Source organism: Trichosurus vulpecula, chromosome 9 (assembly GCF_011100635.1).
Source record: "Trichosurus vulpecula isolate mTriVul1 chromosome 9, mTriVul1.pri, whole genome shotgun sequence".
In the NCBI taxonomy this organism is placed as follows: Eukaryota; Metazoa; Chordata; class Mammalia; order Diprotodontia; family Phalangeridae; genus Trichosurus; species Trichosurus vulpecula.
This window is the reverse complement of record NC_050581.1, coordinates 203,592,004-203,608,623: the sequence shown is the minus strand read 5'-3', so window position 1 is coordinate 203,608,623 and position 16,620 is coordinate 203,592,004. Positions and strand designations below refer to the sequence as shown.

The window sequence follows — 16,620 nt, the reverse complement described above, 5'->3', positions numbered from 1 at the left end:
CCTCACCTATAAAGTGGGGCTAATGGTATTTACAGCCCCCCCACCCCCTCCAAGACTGTTGTATGGAAAGAAAGTGCCTTGTAAACCTCAAGGCACTTGTGAGTTATTGTTAATGTAGTAATAGAATTTATACAGTCCTTCGAGTGGGCAAAACGCTTTACAAATCTTATCCCATTTGATCCTCACAATGAACTCAAGACAGCTGGGAGGTGGACGTTCTGGTCATTCCCACTTTACAAACCAGGGAACCGAGGCAGCAAAGGTTGAGTGACTTGGCCAGGGTCACAGAGCTAGTAAGTGTCTGAGTCAGGATTTGAACTCAAGCCTCGCTGACACTGGTGCAGGGCTCTGTGCACTGCACTACCAGCGGCCTGCTAAAAATACTTTGCATTCTCTTCTCTTCAGTTCTGTTCTGAAGAATCCCATTGTAAGGGATGAAGAAACAAGGCGATCCCAGAGATTCTTTTTCATTTCAGTCCCAGTGATGTCTGATTAGGCTGCGAGGGGCCCTGAGTGATGCAGTGGATGGAGCCCTGGGTTTGGAGTTCAAATCCCACCTCAGACACTTTGCAGTTGTGTGACCCTGGGCAAGTCACCTCATCCTGTTTGCCTCAGTTTCCTCAACTGTCCAAGAGATAATAACGGCACCTGCCTTGAAAGACTGTTGTGAGGATCCAGTAAAATAATGAGTAAAGTGCTTAGCACCGTGTCTGGCACATAGTAGGTGCTCAATAAATGCTTGTTTCCTTGCTCCCTTGAGTGTGAGTGTGGTGCCTGCTGCCAATAGGGTCATTTCCCCATAGTGAGTAAGCTCCGTGCCCATCCCGACTCACCAGCGAAGCCAGGATCGTCTGAGTTCTCCAGGGTCCTGGCCAGCCAGTCCCGGTAAGCCAGCGCAGGAGACAGAAGCAGGACAAACTGGGCTTTCTCGCACTCCGAGCCCTGAGCCCCGAGCGTGGGCCTCAGTGACTCCTCTAGCAGGGTGGGTACGAGGGCAGAAGGATGAGCTGGAGACGACCCCAGCCGGAAAACAGAGTTGTGGGTGGCTGACCGCAGAGTCACTCAACCTTCGCTGCCTCAGTTCCCTGGATTGTAAAGTGGGAATGACCAGAGCGTCCGCCTCCCGGCTGCTTTGAGTTCATTGTGAGGAACAAACGGGCTAAGATTCGTAAAGTGTTTTGCCACTTGAAGGACTGCATAAATGCTATTGCTTCCGCGTGCAGCCTGACTCAGCGCAGGGCGGCTTCTCTCAGAGCAAAGGCTGGCGCTTGTCTTGAGAGCTCTGTGTCGGCTGATGCGCTGCTGGAGGAGACGGCCGCCGCGTCCCCTGAGGAAGTCTTAGCTCCGGCGCCTTCTGAGGCGTGTTGCCTGTAAAAGGCTGGCTGCTAAGGTTCCTTCAGCTCCAGATCCGGGATCCATCCTGGGAACTCCGGCTGGTATTTTCTGAGGAGGCGTCTGAGTGTTCTTGTCACTCTTCTGTCCTAGACTCTATAGAAACTCTCTTATCCAAAGGGAAAGGAGCCGCTTTCTTCCCTCACGTCTCCCAAGGGACATTGGATGCCTTCCAGAAGCTGACCATTGACATCACAGCGTGTAGCAACATGTGGGGAGACTACCAAGATGAGCTCGTCTGCAAGGTAGGGGGATGGCCTGGCCCACGGTGGGAGTGAGCAGGGCACAACAGAGAACCAGTGAGGAGCCAAGGAGGAACGGGAGGAAAAGATGGGCCGGTGCCATGGCAAGGTTGAAGGATGCAGATTGGCTTGTGACATAAGGGGAGAGGGAGGGAGGTCTCCGAGCACATAGAGCAGAACCTTTGAGGGGATTTGGCCAAGGACATGGACAAGAGTCAACTCAGAGGAGGAGGCAGGGATTGGTTGCAGTTTGCATCGTTGGTAGGAAATTCTGAACTGTGATAAGATCACAGATCCATTGGAGTATTTGCGAGTTTGGTATTTGCCTAGACCAGTGCCTTCCAACTCTCTTCTTTTAAAAAAAAATTGATTTTTTTTCACATCTGAATTCTCCCCCTCCCATCTTCCTTCCTCTCCTCCCCCCAACTCCACTGAGAAGACAAGAGAAACAAAATCCATTACAAACACATGTAGCTAAGCAAAGAAAGTCCCTACATTAGCCAGAGCCAATCCATGTGTTCATAGATAGAGATATTGGTATGCCCCCATCTGCTCTCTGAGCCCCTCACCTGGAGAAGTCTTCTCAAATTGTGGTTGGTCATTGTCTTCGTCGGAGTTCCTAAACCTTTGGAACAGAATGGAATGGGATAATCATTTATTAAACAATTAACAACTTCGGTAAAGTTGCAGGATATAAAACAAACTCACAGAAATCATCAGCATTTTTATATATTGCCAACAAAACCCAACAGAAAAAGAGAGAAATTCCATTTAAAATAACTGCAGACTGTATAAAGCACTTCAGAGTTTATCTGCCAAGACACAAAGGAACTACATGAACCCAACTAAAGACAGATCTCAGCAGTTGGAGTGATGGTAATTGCCTGTGGGCAGGTTGAATTAATATAGTAAAAATGGCAGCGTTACCTAAGTTAGTTCACTCATTCATTGCTGTCCGAGCCAAATTACCAAAGGATTATTTTGTAAAGCTAGAAAAAAGTAACAAGATTCATGTGGAAGAACCAAAGGTCAAGAACAGCGAGGGAGTCGATGAAGAGCAGAGTGAAGGAAGGTGGCCTGGCCGCACCCCAGCTCAGACTTCTGGATGGGATTCTTCTCTCGTTGGCTCATTCTCCGGCCTGGGATGCACTTCTGGCCTCCTGTATACTTCTGCCACTTTCTTGTGGTGTTGAGTGTTGGCTTCTTCCAGGATCTCAGAGTCAGCTCAGGCTTGGGACTTCCAAGCCATCGGCACTCCCAGACTGATATGATGCAGGGTCAAGTGTTTGTCTGAGTTCTGCATGTTCCTGACCCAACTTTGGGTCTGAGCAAGATGTCGTCAGTCAGCTTGTCCTCAGCAGGCAGTTTGAGCAGACTGCCGCAGGACTGCACCAGCTTCAAGTTCCCCTTTTGCCTGAGCTCAAGGCTCCTAGGCTCAGAGCCACACAGCTGTCGTCTGCTTCTGAGACATGCTTGCCCACCAGACAGCAAGGCCCTTAACCCATTCCTCTCAGTCTCTCACTCTTAGGCACTGGCCATTCCTTGGACCTTCCTGGGCATGTGATCCAGAGCTGCCTGGCGAGCTGCCACATGGGACCAGGTCACACTGGCAGCTCCAGGTCAGGGTTCTCTTCCTGCCTTGCTCCTTTGTGTCCCTGGAAGCTGGACCTGATCCCCAGATCTCTCTATCTGTCTCTCCATGCTGTCTTAGGCTGGAAAAATGATTCACTGTAATTTCTTCCTTTGATTTCCTGATCAAGTTTCAGGCTGGTGTGCATGCAGTGGATAGAGCGTTGGGCCTGATGTCAGAAAGACTCCTCTTCCTTAGTTCCAGTCTGGCCTCAGACACTCACTTGCTGTGTGACCCTGGGCAAGTCACTGAACCCTGTTTGCCTCAGTTTCCTCATCTGTCAGATGAGCTGGAGAAGGGAATAAGAAGCCATCCCAGCACCTTTGCCAAGAAAACCTCAGAGTCAGAGATGATTGAAGAAAAGACTGACTGGCAGCACGCTACTTCCTCCTGTTACTTCTTCACTTCACCTCTTCCAATTCCCTCTTTAAAGGAATGATCCCAGAGAGGCAGGTACATTGAGGTCACCAGCTCTCACTGTATGGCCTGCCCTGGCAGAGGCTCTCGTCCAGTTCTTCAGATGATTCCTCTCCCTTCTCATCTTCTGAAGGAGCTGCTGGTGGGAGCAAATGGAAATGACCTTCTTGGAATTGCTCTGCTTACGTTCATTTGAGCGTTCCAAGATGAGATGGCTGAGAATCCCATAAGGCAATGTGGCCCCGGCTGAACCTCTGCTGTGACTCTGAGACCCTTCCTCCTTCTCGGGTCTGGGGCATCACCTTGTGTCCGCAGGTATTCGGACTTCTGTCCTGAGTCCCCATCTAATCACTAAAATGATCAGAAACAAAATCGTCCATCCCCTGGGGAATGGCTCCATAGGGTCTGTAGGGGTAATGCACGCATCCGGGGAAGCATAGAAACGTGGCGAGACTGAGGCAGAGGACAGGGAGCAGAGGAGCCAGGAGATTCCTAAGAATGCAAGGAACCACAAAAACATGGAGCAGGACCCAGGTCAAGCAGCAAGAGATACCTGCTCTGGGTGGGGCTCTGGGTGCCTGCAGGGATGCCTTCGAGAGGCTCACAGCCCAGCAGAAGGGACCAGGCACAGATGGGCGCATTCCAGATGGGCACAGAGCCGAAGGAGGACTTGAGCATAAGAGGGGCTTCTCCTAGAGGGGGGACTTTTGCTTAAGCCTTTAAAGAAACCAGGGGAGCCAAGAGGCAGAAAGGGGACCCAGAGTGTTATTGGCAGCTGGGCCACAGACTAGAAGGGGAAAACAGATGGCAAAGGTAGGAGGGGCCAGGTTGTGTCTGATCCTGGAGCTCATAGCTAATGCCTGGGAGGGGACAGGGCCACACATGCACCTTAGGAAGATCCCTTGGGTAGCCGCCTACAAGAGGGTCTATAGTGGGGAGAGGCTCATGAGAGTCAGACCAGCCAGCAGGTGAGAATCTGGATGTGACATGATAGAGGCCTGCCCCAGGGAGGTGGCTGTCAGAGGAGAGGCAAGGGTGTGCTGGAGAGAGACTCCATGAAGGCAAAAGTCACTGGATTTGGCGAAAGTTTGGATGGGGGACAGGGGGAGCAGCCAGAGGGAGTGAGAAGCTGAGGATGAGGTTGTGAGCCTGAGAGGGCTGGGAGGATGCTAGGCCTTGACAGTAAAGAGAAGCTGGGGGATCAGGGGTTTCAGCAGAAAGAGAACGAGGTCTTCTCTGGATACAGTGAGAGCAAGATGTCTACTGGACGTCCACTTCAAGATGTCTGCGAGGTGGCTGGAGATCTGAGAGCGGAGGTCGGAAGAGAGTTAGGGGCTGGACACATAGATCTGAAAGTCATCTGCTTAGAGAGAATTTAGTCCAGGGGAGGCTGATGAGATCCCTGGAGAGGAAGAAAAGGGACTCCAGGACAGAGCCCTGAAGGACACCCACAGTTAGAGGGTGCGATCTGGAGGAGGATCCAACAAAGGAGACAGAGAGGCACCATCAGAGAAAGAGGAAGAGAACCAGGAGAGAGACAGACAGAGAGAAAAAGAGAGAGGAGAGACAGAGACACAGAGAAAAACAGAGAGGAGAGACAGAGAAAGAGAGAGACAGACACACACACACAGAGGAAGAGAGACAGACAGAGACAGAGACAGAGAAAGAGAAAGAGAGACAGAGAGAGAGAGAGAGAGAGGCAAGTATCCTGAAAACCTGGAGAAAGGCAGCAGCACAGACCCCACTCCCATCTTTGCAGATGTGGGGGATTCTGGGTATGAAACATTTTTCACTCTCTGCAGCTTGTTTGATGTGTGTTAGTTTTGAAAGACTTCTCCTCTGTCTTTTAATTCTTTGTTATCAGGAAAGGCTCTCTTTGAGTAGGAGAGAAGGTAGGGATCTCTTTGGAAGTGAAGGTGTTGCCAAACTTCAGATATTAATAAAAAGACAAAAAAGTGAACGCATCAGTCTTCTTTCCTTGGGGGGGTGGGCAGTTTGCTAGTTAAGGTAGTGCCCTGTCCCCTCTCATGCCTCTGAACACAGCATGGCCCCTGGAGAGGAGGGACATGCCCAGAGGTCTCCTAGTTTCACATCCCCACTCCTTGGTCCTCGGCAGAGGATGGCATGGGCACAACACCTGTGGTGACGCTGACCCCCAGAAGTCACTCTATTGCTGGGCCAGATTGATGACTCGCATGGTGCGGGATAGCCCCTGGTAGTGCAGAGGAGCACTCATTGAGAGAGCATGCATTTCTGCGGTCTTTCAGTATTTGTGGAGGACTCTGCAGGGATGGTCTCCTTTGAAGGCTAGGATTACAGAGGGAAATCTGAAACCCAAAGAATGGCTCAGGGCCACAGGTAGTGTATGTCCCAGGCAGGATTTGAACTCACATCACCCTAACTCTAGCTGCTACCAAGCTGCCAAAGGGCCATTGGGCAGGATTTCCAGCGTGTGGCAATCCCCAAGAGTTTGGGAGTCCAGACTGGTAGGTATGTGAGGACCAGGCAGAGAGGGAGGGAGGGATTGTAAATGGGGATGCCCAGGTCCAGAGAACAACAGAGATTTGCTGGCATTGTGCCACTTACCAAATGACTGTGCTGAGATTTGGACCGGGGTCTCTGACTCCAAGTCCTTCACCAATTCTACTGTCTACCAGCAGAAGGATTTGGTCTAGGAGAGGTGAGGGGAGACCCCAGAAAGAAGGGGAGCAGCCCGATGGGAGCTCTGTTAGACAGTCTGAACATGGCCTGTGTCCCTAGGTGGAAGACCTGCCGCCAACCATCATCCCCGTCCACATGGGTGTGGTGGGCTGCCCCATCACGTTGTTTAGAACTAGCCACCTGCCTGACGAGCCTCCCCAGGACCAAGTCATCAGGTACTGCCCAGGGGCCACCATCCTGGGGACCAGGGCTCAGAGCAGGCAGCTGTGTCCCAGAGCAGACCTAGTTCTGCTCTCTCTTGCTGAGACTTTCTCGACTTTTCTGCTGAGTCTGTTGGCAGGATCATGGTCAGTCTTCCACTGCTCTGGTTCTGCCCTGGTCTTGCCACGCTTCCCTCCCTCCAGGGCCTTTCATTCTCCCTACTAAGGGAGTTATTGGTTTTTTTTCTCTTTGGGGATAAGAGATCAGTACTGGAGAAGAACCAGACTAGGTACCAGTACTTCCTCTCCATCCAGAGCCCAGACTCGACACTCTTGGCCCGTTGACACCATAGAGCCACTTGAGATTCCTGGGAGTCCCTGGTGGCCCATTGCCAGAGCCCCTTCTCCCCAGGCTTGTTCCCCAGGCTGGCCCCGAGCATCTGCTGAGCCAGGGGTTGTCTCCTCCCTTCCCAGGTTTGGCACTCAGATCTCTGGAGGAGACACTATCTCCCGCACTCTCCGTCTGAATAACTCCAGTCCTTATGGTAAGACTTTCAATCAGTCAGTCAACAAACATTTACTGAGAATCTACTATATATGCAGGGCACTGTGCTAGCTGCCATGGGGGAGACCAAGATGTCTAAGACACGGTCTCTGCTCTCGAGGAGTTTGTAGACCAGTTGGAGAGAAAAGACATAAACCATGAGCAGGTAACACAAGGTGTTGGGCTTGGGGTGGAGGGGCACTCAGGTGGAGGAGGGCAGGGCAGTCCCAGGGGCCGGATACAGCCAGCCCACATGGTTTGTGTCAGCTTCGGTGCACGCATGTGGGCACATGTAAGCATGTGTGTGTAGGCATACCTGATGGTTGCCAAAGACAGCCTACTTCACTGGTGGGCAGGGTCCCCAGACTCAGGAAGGAGTGACCCTCAGACTCTTTAGAGCTAGAGGGCCCAGGTCACCTTGTCTAGCCCCACCCCACCATTGTACATTCGGGGGATAGAACCTTGAATGGCCTGTCCAGGACCTGTCCCAGCCCCAGAGAGAGAGCCAGGCCCCAGAGAACCCAGTGGTCTGGTTTCTCAGCATATGCCTCCCCTGATGCTCTAGAATGCAGAAGCCAGAAGTGCCAGTTGCCCCTTAAAGACCTCTTCTGAAGGGTCACACAGCTGAGCCAGGGCTCTGCCCCAAGCTGGCCTCCATGTAAGGGCTTTTCCTTTCTCCACAGCTGTCCCTGCCTGTCTTTGGCAGACATCCCCCTTTATCTGTGTCTCTCCTGAGTCCCTTTCCTGGCAAGGGAATCATTGGCCTGCCTGGGAGGCCTTTACTTTGGCTCTTTGCTGTGCAAGCAGGTTACATGTAAATGCTAACCTGGGGATGCTAACCACATTGCCTCTCTTCAGGTCTCTGCCTGCAATCAGAGTCCTTCTTGGCCAATGTCAGGAGCTCTGGGCCAGGAGGCAGGAGGTTTATGGCCTGGGAACCCCCAGAAGAATGGGAAGTAGGAGGGATCTGGAACCCAGAAGACAAAGGGCCCCCTTTTCAGGACCAGCCCTGTTGGCTCTGTCACTCCTAGGAGCACAGGGCAAGGGAGAGAGCCTGGGGGAATAACCCTGGCTTAGAGCGAGTCACTGCCCTGATAAGGCTTTGATTTCTCCCTCTCTGGGAGTTTAGAGACAAGACTGGTCCTGGGAAAAGCCCCAGATGTTGCCTAGGGTGATAGTGGCTCTACACTGGGCTTTGTTAAAGATGCAGGGATCCAGGCAGCTCCCCCATAGATGGTCCCCAGTGCCAGAAGGCCTCTCCAGCACTGGGCCCCTCCCCCATTACCCAGTGTCCATTGGTCCCTGCCTGACCCTCCTGGTGTTTTCTTGGGATCCCTCCTGACCTGTGGTCCTGCCTCCCACTTTGCCTCCCTTCCTCTCACCGTTCTGCTCTCTGCCCACCTCACCCTCCTCCAAACTGTTTGACAATGCAGACATCAGGATAGACTGGGAGACCTATAACCCAGAAGAGAGAGAAGACAAACTTGTGGAGCTCTTGGTGATGTATGGGACGCCCTTCCCCCTGAGGGATGCTGCCGGGGTGGAGATCGATTCCAAGGAAGAGCCCCCGACCGACTCCTCCTTTGTGCCCAGCTCTGGCCAGTCCTCTGCTTCCCTGGGCAGCGCAAGCCCTTTGGAAGCTGTGAGTGTCTCTGCCCCCAGAGAGGGGCACCCGGTGGGATCAGGGGGCGTATCTGGATGGCAACCCAGAAAGCCCTGGCTGTGTGCCAAGCCCCCGGGGACAAAGTAGAAAAGAAACATGTCTCCCTGTACCCCAGAGTGAGGACAAAGGAGTAATCGGGGAGTCAGGAGGGGGCACTCGGGCTGAGCCGTCAAGGGGCTGGAGGTGTGGCTCTCCAAGAAGCAGAGGCCAGAGATGGAAGGCTCAATGCCAAGAAATGGCCCATGGACCCACTGGGCTCACAAAGCTGGTCTGCAGCCTGACCGTCCAGCAGAGAAGTTGATCATTTATCCTGGAGGCAGTGAGGGCCATGGGCACATCTTGAACAGAGAACTAGGATGGTCAGAGCTCTGCTGAGGAAGAGACGTTTGGCAGCCGGGGGAAGGAGGGGAAGGTTGAGACAGGGAGGCCTGGAAGGAGGCCACTGCAATCCATGCAGGCCAGGAGTGAGGAGGGTCTGAACTAGGGGGAGGCCACAGGAGGAGGAGTCTCTGAGCTGGGCTTGAAGAAAGAGAGGGATTGGCAGAGGTGGGGATGGATTCCAAGACCCGGGCACAGCCTGGCCAAGGCAGAAGGGAGGAGCAAGATAGCCAGTCTGGCTGTGGGGGGAATTCTGGAAAGGAAGGTGGGAGCCAGATGACGATGGCCTTTGAAAAGCCAGACCCTGGAAGCAATGGGATGCCACTGCAACCTCTTGGCCAGCCCCGTGCATTTGGAACATGAGTTTGGCAGCTGTGTGGAGGCTGCCAGGAGGCCAGTGTAGATGCTCTGGCAGTGCCCCAGGCTAGTGGGGATGAGGGTTGGAAGCCCACTCCAGGCTCTGGGAAGGGGTGAATGGAGACAGGTCTAAGGAATGGGGAGGACTTGAACGTGGAGGATTGGGAAGGAGGAGGGAGGAGCACGAGTTGGTCAGGAACAAGGGTCTTGGGGGCAAAGTTCTGTCCGGGGAGTGTGGACTTGGAGATACCTGCACTACATCCGATCCCAGAGGTCCAGTCAACAGGTGGGGGCAGGGGTGATGACCATGTGAGGCCGGGCTGGTGGTCACTGAGTCCTTGGGAGCTGGTGAGGCCTGCTGGAGAGGGGGATGGCCTAGGGCCTTGACCACGACCCTGTTCAGAGGCCCGGAGCTTGGCTGACCAGGCAGAGCATGCCTGGTCTCTGGCCAGGACGAGAAGGAGTGGAGAGTTGTGGGCCAGGGCCTTTCCTCCTCCCCTCCCCGAAGTGCATACCAGCTGCCTGGAAGTGGCCCCACGTCACTTCTGCTCCAGCCATGGGAGGGTTGCCCCCACTTCTGCTTTGCATGGCCTCAAGCCTCACACTTTGTGGGTGGGCTTGTTTTGTAAGCAACACGAGGACAAGATGGCAAGTGAAGAAGAGCCTCTCCCGCTCACAGCCGAGGGGGACCCCAAGATCATCTCAGTGATCCTGCAGCCCCACAGTGGGGTGCGCTCTGATGACCCCTACTGCATCAGTCCCAAGCAGCTGGTAAGTGAGCTCCCTGCAGCAGGGCTCCCTGCCCCACTTCTGCATGCTTCACCTGCCAGGGGGACCTCAACCCAAACTGTGCCTCATCCTCCCTCCCTCCAAGGGCTGCCAGCTCTCGGACCTATCCCAGTGATGTCCTCAGTATGGAGGCACCTCAGAGGAGGGGGCGGGTGAGAAGGTTCCAAGCCAGGGCTTGGCCCTTGGCTGGCTTGGGTCCAATGTATCTGTGTCAGCAGCCTGTTAATGAGAGCCACACTGCTGTCTTGGGTACCCTCCGCTTTGGTGGCCCATGTCTATGGCCTCCTTTTCTGGCCTCATTCAGTGCAAGGACTTACCAAGCAGCTGTTTCTTATGCTTCATCTGTGGCAGGTAATTCCAGCTGCTGGGAGCAACTTCATCCATGTCTCCTTCACACCCATGGTCCTGCCAGGGTCTGTCAGCAAGATGGTGTGTAACAGCTACGCCTTGGGCTTCATGAGCCTGGACAACAAGGTGAGTCTCCGGTCCGAGTGGGCCACAAGGCTGGTCTGCAGGGCCCTGCGACAGGGTGGGCAGGCAAGGGCAGGGGAGGCTGAGGGGAGGTCGGCCTTGGGCACACCCCCTCCTGCCTGGCCACAGCAAGCAGCCCAGCCTGAGGTGGCTTGGCTTCTCTGGGCTGGGGCAGATCGCTCGAGAGATCCCAGGAAAGGTGAAGCGCCCACAGAACTTCGATGCAGAGCTCTTCCGCCTGGACCTTCGGGGCCTTGTGCGGCCCACTCGGTGAGTGAGGGGAGGGGGGTCCTCCACTTCCCTCCCTCCCCTCCCAGCCTGCTAGGAAGGAGGCACTGCCCTGCCAGGCTTCATCAGGCCTGCACTGTGGGGAACTGGGGAAGGGTCTCCTCCCTCTTTGCTATGCCCAGAACTCCAGACTCTGACCCAGCCAGGGCTTCCCCACGGTGTCCTGACCATGCTGTGCTTTGGCTTTGGGGCAGGTTGAGCATTGAGCATGACTATGATGGTGGAATGGTGTTCTACCTGCAGGCCAGTGACCTCATCCCAGCCAATCCGCTCACTGGGGTAAGTGGGTGGGTGGGGCTCCAGACGCTCATCCAAGCCCTGTGGGGACACCCCCTCCCCAGGAGAAGGCCAGCCCTCAGTCTGAATGCCACATTCCCCTCAGCCGAGGAGACAGCCAAGGTCCAGAGCCTTCCTAAACCCAGCACACCTCTGTCCAGGGTCCTGTTTCTGCCCTGTGCCTGGCTCCTAACTCTTCCTTTCCCACAGCCCCAAAACCTCCGATTTCTACCATGCTGTCTATGAAGTGGTGGGAAGGGTCAGCGCTGGGGGCCTGGGGGAGGGATCGCCCATGCCCGTTCTGGCCTGACTTCCAGGTACTCACCGAGATGGTGACAACTCACCGCCTGAAGCTTAACAACTTCACGGATGTGACCCACTGCTTCAGGCTCCTGGTGGCACCCCCGTTCTCTGTGACGGGGATCAACCCTGAATACAACCAGAGAATCTGGGACAGGGAGGAGGAAGAGGAGGAAGAGGAGGAGCCTGCCGGAGATCAGTTTGTACTCAGCCCGCAGCAGAACATGCTGGTAGGTCAGGCCAGGGAGGGCTCCCTGGGGAATGTCCTGGGGAGCTTAGCCCCTGGGGGGAGCAGGGATTCCCTTAGAAACTTCCTGCATTCTTCCTGCTGGCCAGTCTCAGCTGCCCATCTGTGCGGTGCTTGGAATGGGGGGGGGGGACACTGCCTGCTGCCCCTCCGCGAGGGTCTGGGGAACCATGCAGAGACAAGTGTAGAACCTAGGGGCCAGTCTTCCAGCAGCCCCACTGAGACAGGCACACCTTGGCAGGGGTGTTGCCTAAGTCACCCTCTGGTAGGGGGCCAGTAACTGGCCGAGTGCCCAGTAAGGCCCAGAGTCCAAGGCCTGGAGCCACAGAGCCACCAAGACTGTCCTCACTGGGACACACTTGGTGCCCACGGCGCCTGGGCCTCCCTCCCTGCTCTCTAGCCTATGGTCAGTCACTGCCACTGTCCGCTGCCCTGTCCTCCTGCCCTGACTCCCCTGACATGCCACCTTCCCTACACACACATTTGCACATACACACACACACGCATGCATACACACGAATGTGCACATACACGTGCATACACATATGTGCACACACAGAGAAAGGCTGTTGTTCTGACTGGGTCCACTGCCAGGCAGTCCTTCTGCCCTCCCTAAGAGACATCCTCTCCCCTAGAACCCAGCCTCCTACTTGGACCCAACGGTACCCCCTCTCTTCCATCATCCCAGCTCCCATTCCAGCATCCCAGAGCCCTTCCTCCCATTGCATCCCCTCTCCTCCAGCAGCAGCCCTCTGCCCTCCCTTCTTCCCTCATCTTCAGTCCTTCCCCTCTGCTGACCACTTCCCTCCTGCTGCAGACACCACTGGCATCCCACCACCCCCAACTGGCCCTTCCAGCTGCACACATGGCCTTGGGATCTGGGGCTCTTCCAAGACAAACGCCTGGAAAAAGCACCAGAAACTCTGCCCCGCTCATCACCCTCATGACCCAGCTTCTGCCTTCACCACCACCCCCAACTGCTTCCCAGAGTCACCAGCGGCCTCTTCTCAGGCCTCATTCTCCTCGACCTCTGCTGCCTTGGACGCTGGGCTCACTCCAGTTTAAGAATCCTTTTTTCTCCAGGTCTTCAGGCACCACTGCCCCATCTCTCTTTCTTCCTCTCTCTCCATCTCTCTGGCTCCCCTCTCTTTCCATTTCTCTATTTCTCTTTCCCCTCTGCCCCACCCCCGTTTTCCTCCTCCTCCCTCTCTGATGTCTCTTTCTCTGTCTCCTTAGCTGAATCCTCATCTCATCCTGCCCTCTGACCACAGGGGTCCCTCAGGACTCTGCCCTGGGTCCTCTTCCTTTCTGCCTCTATTTGCCTTGGGGATCCAACTGCCTGGGGTCCAGTTGCCATCTGTAGGCTAATGATTCTCAAATGGACGGATATCACCCTAACCTTTGTCCTGGGCTCCTTCCTCTCTTCCGATCTCACATCACCAACTGCCTCCTAGACATCTCGAACTAGATGTCCCTCGGACACATCCAGGTCAGCGTAGGCCTAGCAGAAGTGATTCTCTTTCCCGCATCTCTGGACTTTTCTAAGCTTCCCTGTTACCCCCTCCCAGTCCCCTAGACTCAGACCCCCTCTCCCATCCACCCTTTGTATCATCCAGTCTGTTGCCATCATCACTTCCACGTCCCCGTTTTCCAGTTCGCCTCACACAGCTATTGGCGCAGGCCCCATCACCTCCCACCTCGACCTTTGCCATGGCCTGCTCACCAGCCCAGCCCCAGATCAGCCTCCCAAGGGATTTTCCCAACCCCCACGCACCCATGCTCAGTGACCCCTAGGCACTGGCTCCTCCAAGATCAAATCAAAATGTCCCAGCTCTTTTGTTGTCGGTTTCATGTTACTTTATTTAACGATTTTTAAAAAATTAACAAACGTTTGTTTTTGTTCTCCCTTTCTTTCCTGTCCCTAGAAACAAGTTTAAAACACAACCATTGTAACAAATACACCCAGTCCAGCTTCTCATACCAGTTCTGTGCCAGACGCTGGGTCTGATCCTGCACAGAACATTATCTCTTCTTGTAGTGACAGAGCTGTAAGCTGAGGGAGTGCCCATTAATTAGGGAGGGACTGAGCAAGTGAGGTGGAACCCACTGGTTCTGTAGGAGAACATGGGAAGACCTGTACAGCCTAGTGCAGAGGGAAGCGAGTGGAGCCAGGGGACCACATTACAGAAAGCCAAATGAAAGGCTCAGGGTCTCTCTGGCCTTTGAAGGCCTCGGGCCTCACTCCCTGCACATGCTCCTCATTATCCAGGCACTCTGGATCCCTGTCCCCCTGGCTCCTGGGCCTTTGCCACTGTCCTCCACTTGGACTGTGTCCATCTTGAGTGGACAGAGCTCCTGGGGGATGGAGCCTGTGTGTCCCCTGCACTTAGCGCAGTGCCTGGCACATTAATATAGGACTGTTGACTGACAGCTTGACATGGTGGTGTGGGTGTGGGTGTAGGTGTGGCCCCATTGATGGCCCCAGCAGCCCATCAGGAGAACGTTCTCCTAGATGCCCAGAACATGGCAGGCAGTGGTCCCAGAAGGCCTGGGCATTGTCTGTGCTAAACTCAGCTCTAGGCACTGCTGAGAACCTCCTGGCCCAGACTGGCCTCCACAGGGTTGTAGTCCTGTCCATGTAGCTTCACACAGGTCATGAGAGAGGCCACTGACCCCTCAGCTGTGGCTCTTGCCATGGGAAGCAGGGACGTGGAGGGTGGAGGGTGCAGGCCTAAGAGAGTGACGGCTCCCTTGGTGATGAGGTGGGTCCATGTCCCTCCAGATTGAGGTGTCCTTCTCCCTGTCTCTGGAGTTACTGACCTATCAGAAGCTGCCATCCGACCAGATGCTGCCAGGAGTGAAGATACTTAAAGATGAGGATGGGGCCAGGAAAATGGAGTTCCGCCAAGACCTGGTGTTGGAGTACACCAATGAGACCACCCAGGCAAGTAGAGGCGAGAATCGGCCCCATGGGGCAGCCAGGTGGGCAGCAGGTCATCTACCCACAGCCTGTATTCTCCAGGTGGGGAGACGCAGCCCAGAAGATCTTGGAGGCCAGGGACACCTCCCATATAATTCTATCCCCAAAGCATTTATTAAGCACCTACCTGGGCGAGGCCTTGGGCTGGGTGCTGGGGCTACAGTGATGCAGCTGAACGTTCTATGCCCTCAAGGAGCTTATCTTTCACAGAGAGGGCTGGGGCCAGGGTCACCCATCTCATGTGAAGGACAGTGTGTTAACACCACCACTGGGATCCCAGAGGCCCCATTGGGATGAAGCTGGAATGGAGGGCAGGGTGGGCATGCCACACAAGGAGGGCAAGCAGGGGGGTGGGGAAGGTGGCCAGGGTGGCTAGAACCATGATCATGTAGATTAGAATATGAATCCCTGAGACAAAGAGGTGAAAAGAGCTGGGCTTGGGACAGGTCTCCAGCACTAGCGTAGATGAGGGATGGGCCCTGGCCCTGCTGGGTGGGTGAGGGGAGCCAAGAGAGCTGTGAGGCCTGTGGGCTCCAGCGGGTGAAATGTGACTGGGAGCCTTGGTGCCATTCCCCTCCCTGAGGTGCTGGGCCTGTGACTCAGGAGGATGCTGGAGCCTGGCTGGTGACCCTTGTGCGGGAGGAAGTCCAGCCGGCAAATGAGCTTTTCCTTTTCTAAAAAATTTTATTTTTAGGCCATATTCTGTCCCTCCCAGCTCCTCATCCCCCATACCCCCAAACCTGTTATAGCCCTGTATAGCTCAGGAGATTCCCAACTCGCCATGTCCCTATGCATATATGCATATATATCTGTATGTATAAAGTGCGTGCACGTGCCAAGTCCATCAGCACTGTCCCTGGAGGGGAGCAGCATCATTCACCATGCATCCTCTGAAGCTGTGCTCGCTCTTTGGCAAAGGCACCTGGTGATGCCGTGGTGAAGAGAGCTTGAATATCTGAGTTCAGATCTGCCTCAGATGCTTACTAGCTGTGAGACTCTGGACAAGTCACTTAACTTTTAACCCCTATTTCAGTCTCCTTCTCTGTAAAGCGGGAATCCTGGTGGCACCAGCCTCTCAGGGGGTTGTGACGATGAGTCGAGGTATTAATAAAGTGTGGCCGGCCAGGCATGCAGGAAGCAAGAATAGTTTGTCCTCATACTGCTGTCCTGGTTCTGCTCGCTTCCCTTTGCACCCATTCATACAAGGCTTCCCAGACCTTCCTGAAACCGTCCCCTCATTGTTTCGTACACACACTGCAGTATTCCATCATAGTTCAATGCCCTAACTTGTTCAGCCACTCCCTATGGATGGGCACCCCCTCAGTTTCCAGTTCTTTGTCACCACAAAAAGCTGCTGTACATACTTTTGTACATGTATGTGGTTTACCTTTTTCTTTGGGTTACAGACCTATTTCAGTGGTATTGGTGAGTTAAAGAGCATATACAGTTTTATAGCCCTTTGGGCATAGTTCTGATCTGCTCTCCAGAATGGTTGGACCAGTTCACCACTCCACCAATGCTGCATTTGTCCTTTTTCTTTTCTGTCATATTAACCAATCTGATGGATGTAAAGTGGTACCTCAGAGTCTCTAAGTACTAGTGATTTGGAGCAATTTTTCCTATGGCTATTGACAACTTGGATTCTTTTTTGAAAACTATCCATATCCTTTGACCATATATCAATTAGGGAATGGCTCTTGTTCTTATAAATTTCATTCAGTTCCCTATATGTTTTAGAAATGAGACATTTATTAGAGAAATTTTCTGCAAAGATTTTTTTCCAAT

The 16,620-nt window shown here is 54.1% G+C and overlaps 1 protein-coding gene across 1 annotated transcript in view; it reads left to right on the top strand.

Moving 5' to 3' along the window:
• Positions 1–16,620, top strand: part of DLEC1 (DLEC1 cilia and flagella associated protein) — a 75,464-nt gene that overhangs the window by 53,108 nt on the left and 5,736 nt on the right. Inside the window, exons 26-37 of the mRNA XM_036739695.1 lie at positions 1,486–1,637; positions 6,442–6,557; positions 7,017–7,087; positions 8,520–8,761; positions 10,181–10,255; positions 10,625–10,747; positions 10,920–11,014; positions 11,227–11,311; positions 11,626–11,838; positions 13,472–13,638; positions 14,317–14,476; positions 14,638–14,799. Coding sequence (XP_036595590.1) covers positions 1,486–1,637; positions 6,442–6,557; positions 7,017–7,087; positions 8,520–8,761; positions 10,181–10,255; positions 10,625–10,747; positions 10,920–11,014; positions 11,227–11,311; positions 11,626–11,838; positions 13,472–13,638; positions 14,317–14,476; positions 14,638–14,799 — 1,661 coding nt within the window. The remainder of the gene's footprint in view (positions 1–1,485; positions 1,638–6,441; positions 6,558–7,016; positions 7,088–8,519; positions 8,762–10,180; positions 10,256–10,624; positions 10,748–10,919; positions 11,015–11,226; positions 11,312–11,625; positions 11,839–13,471; positions 13,639–14,316; positions 14,477–14,637; positions 14,800–16,620) is intronic.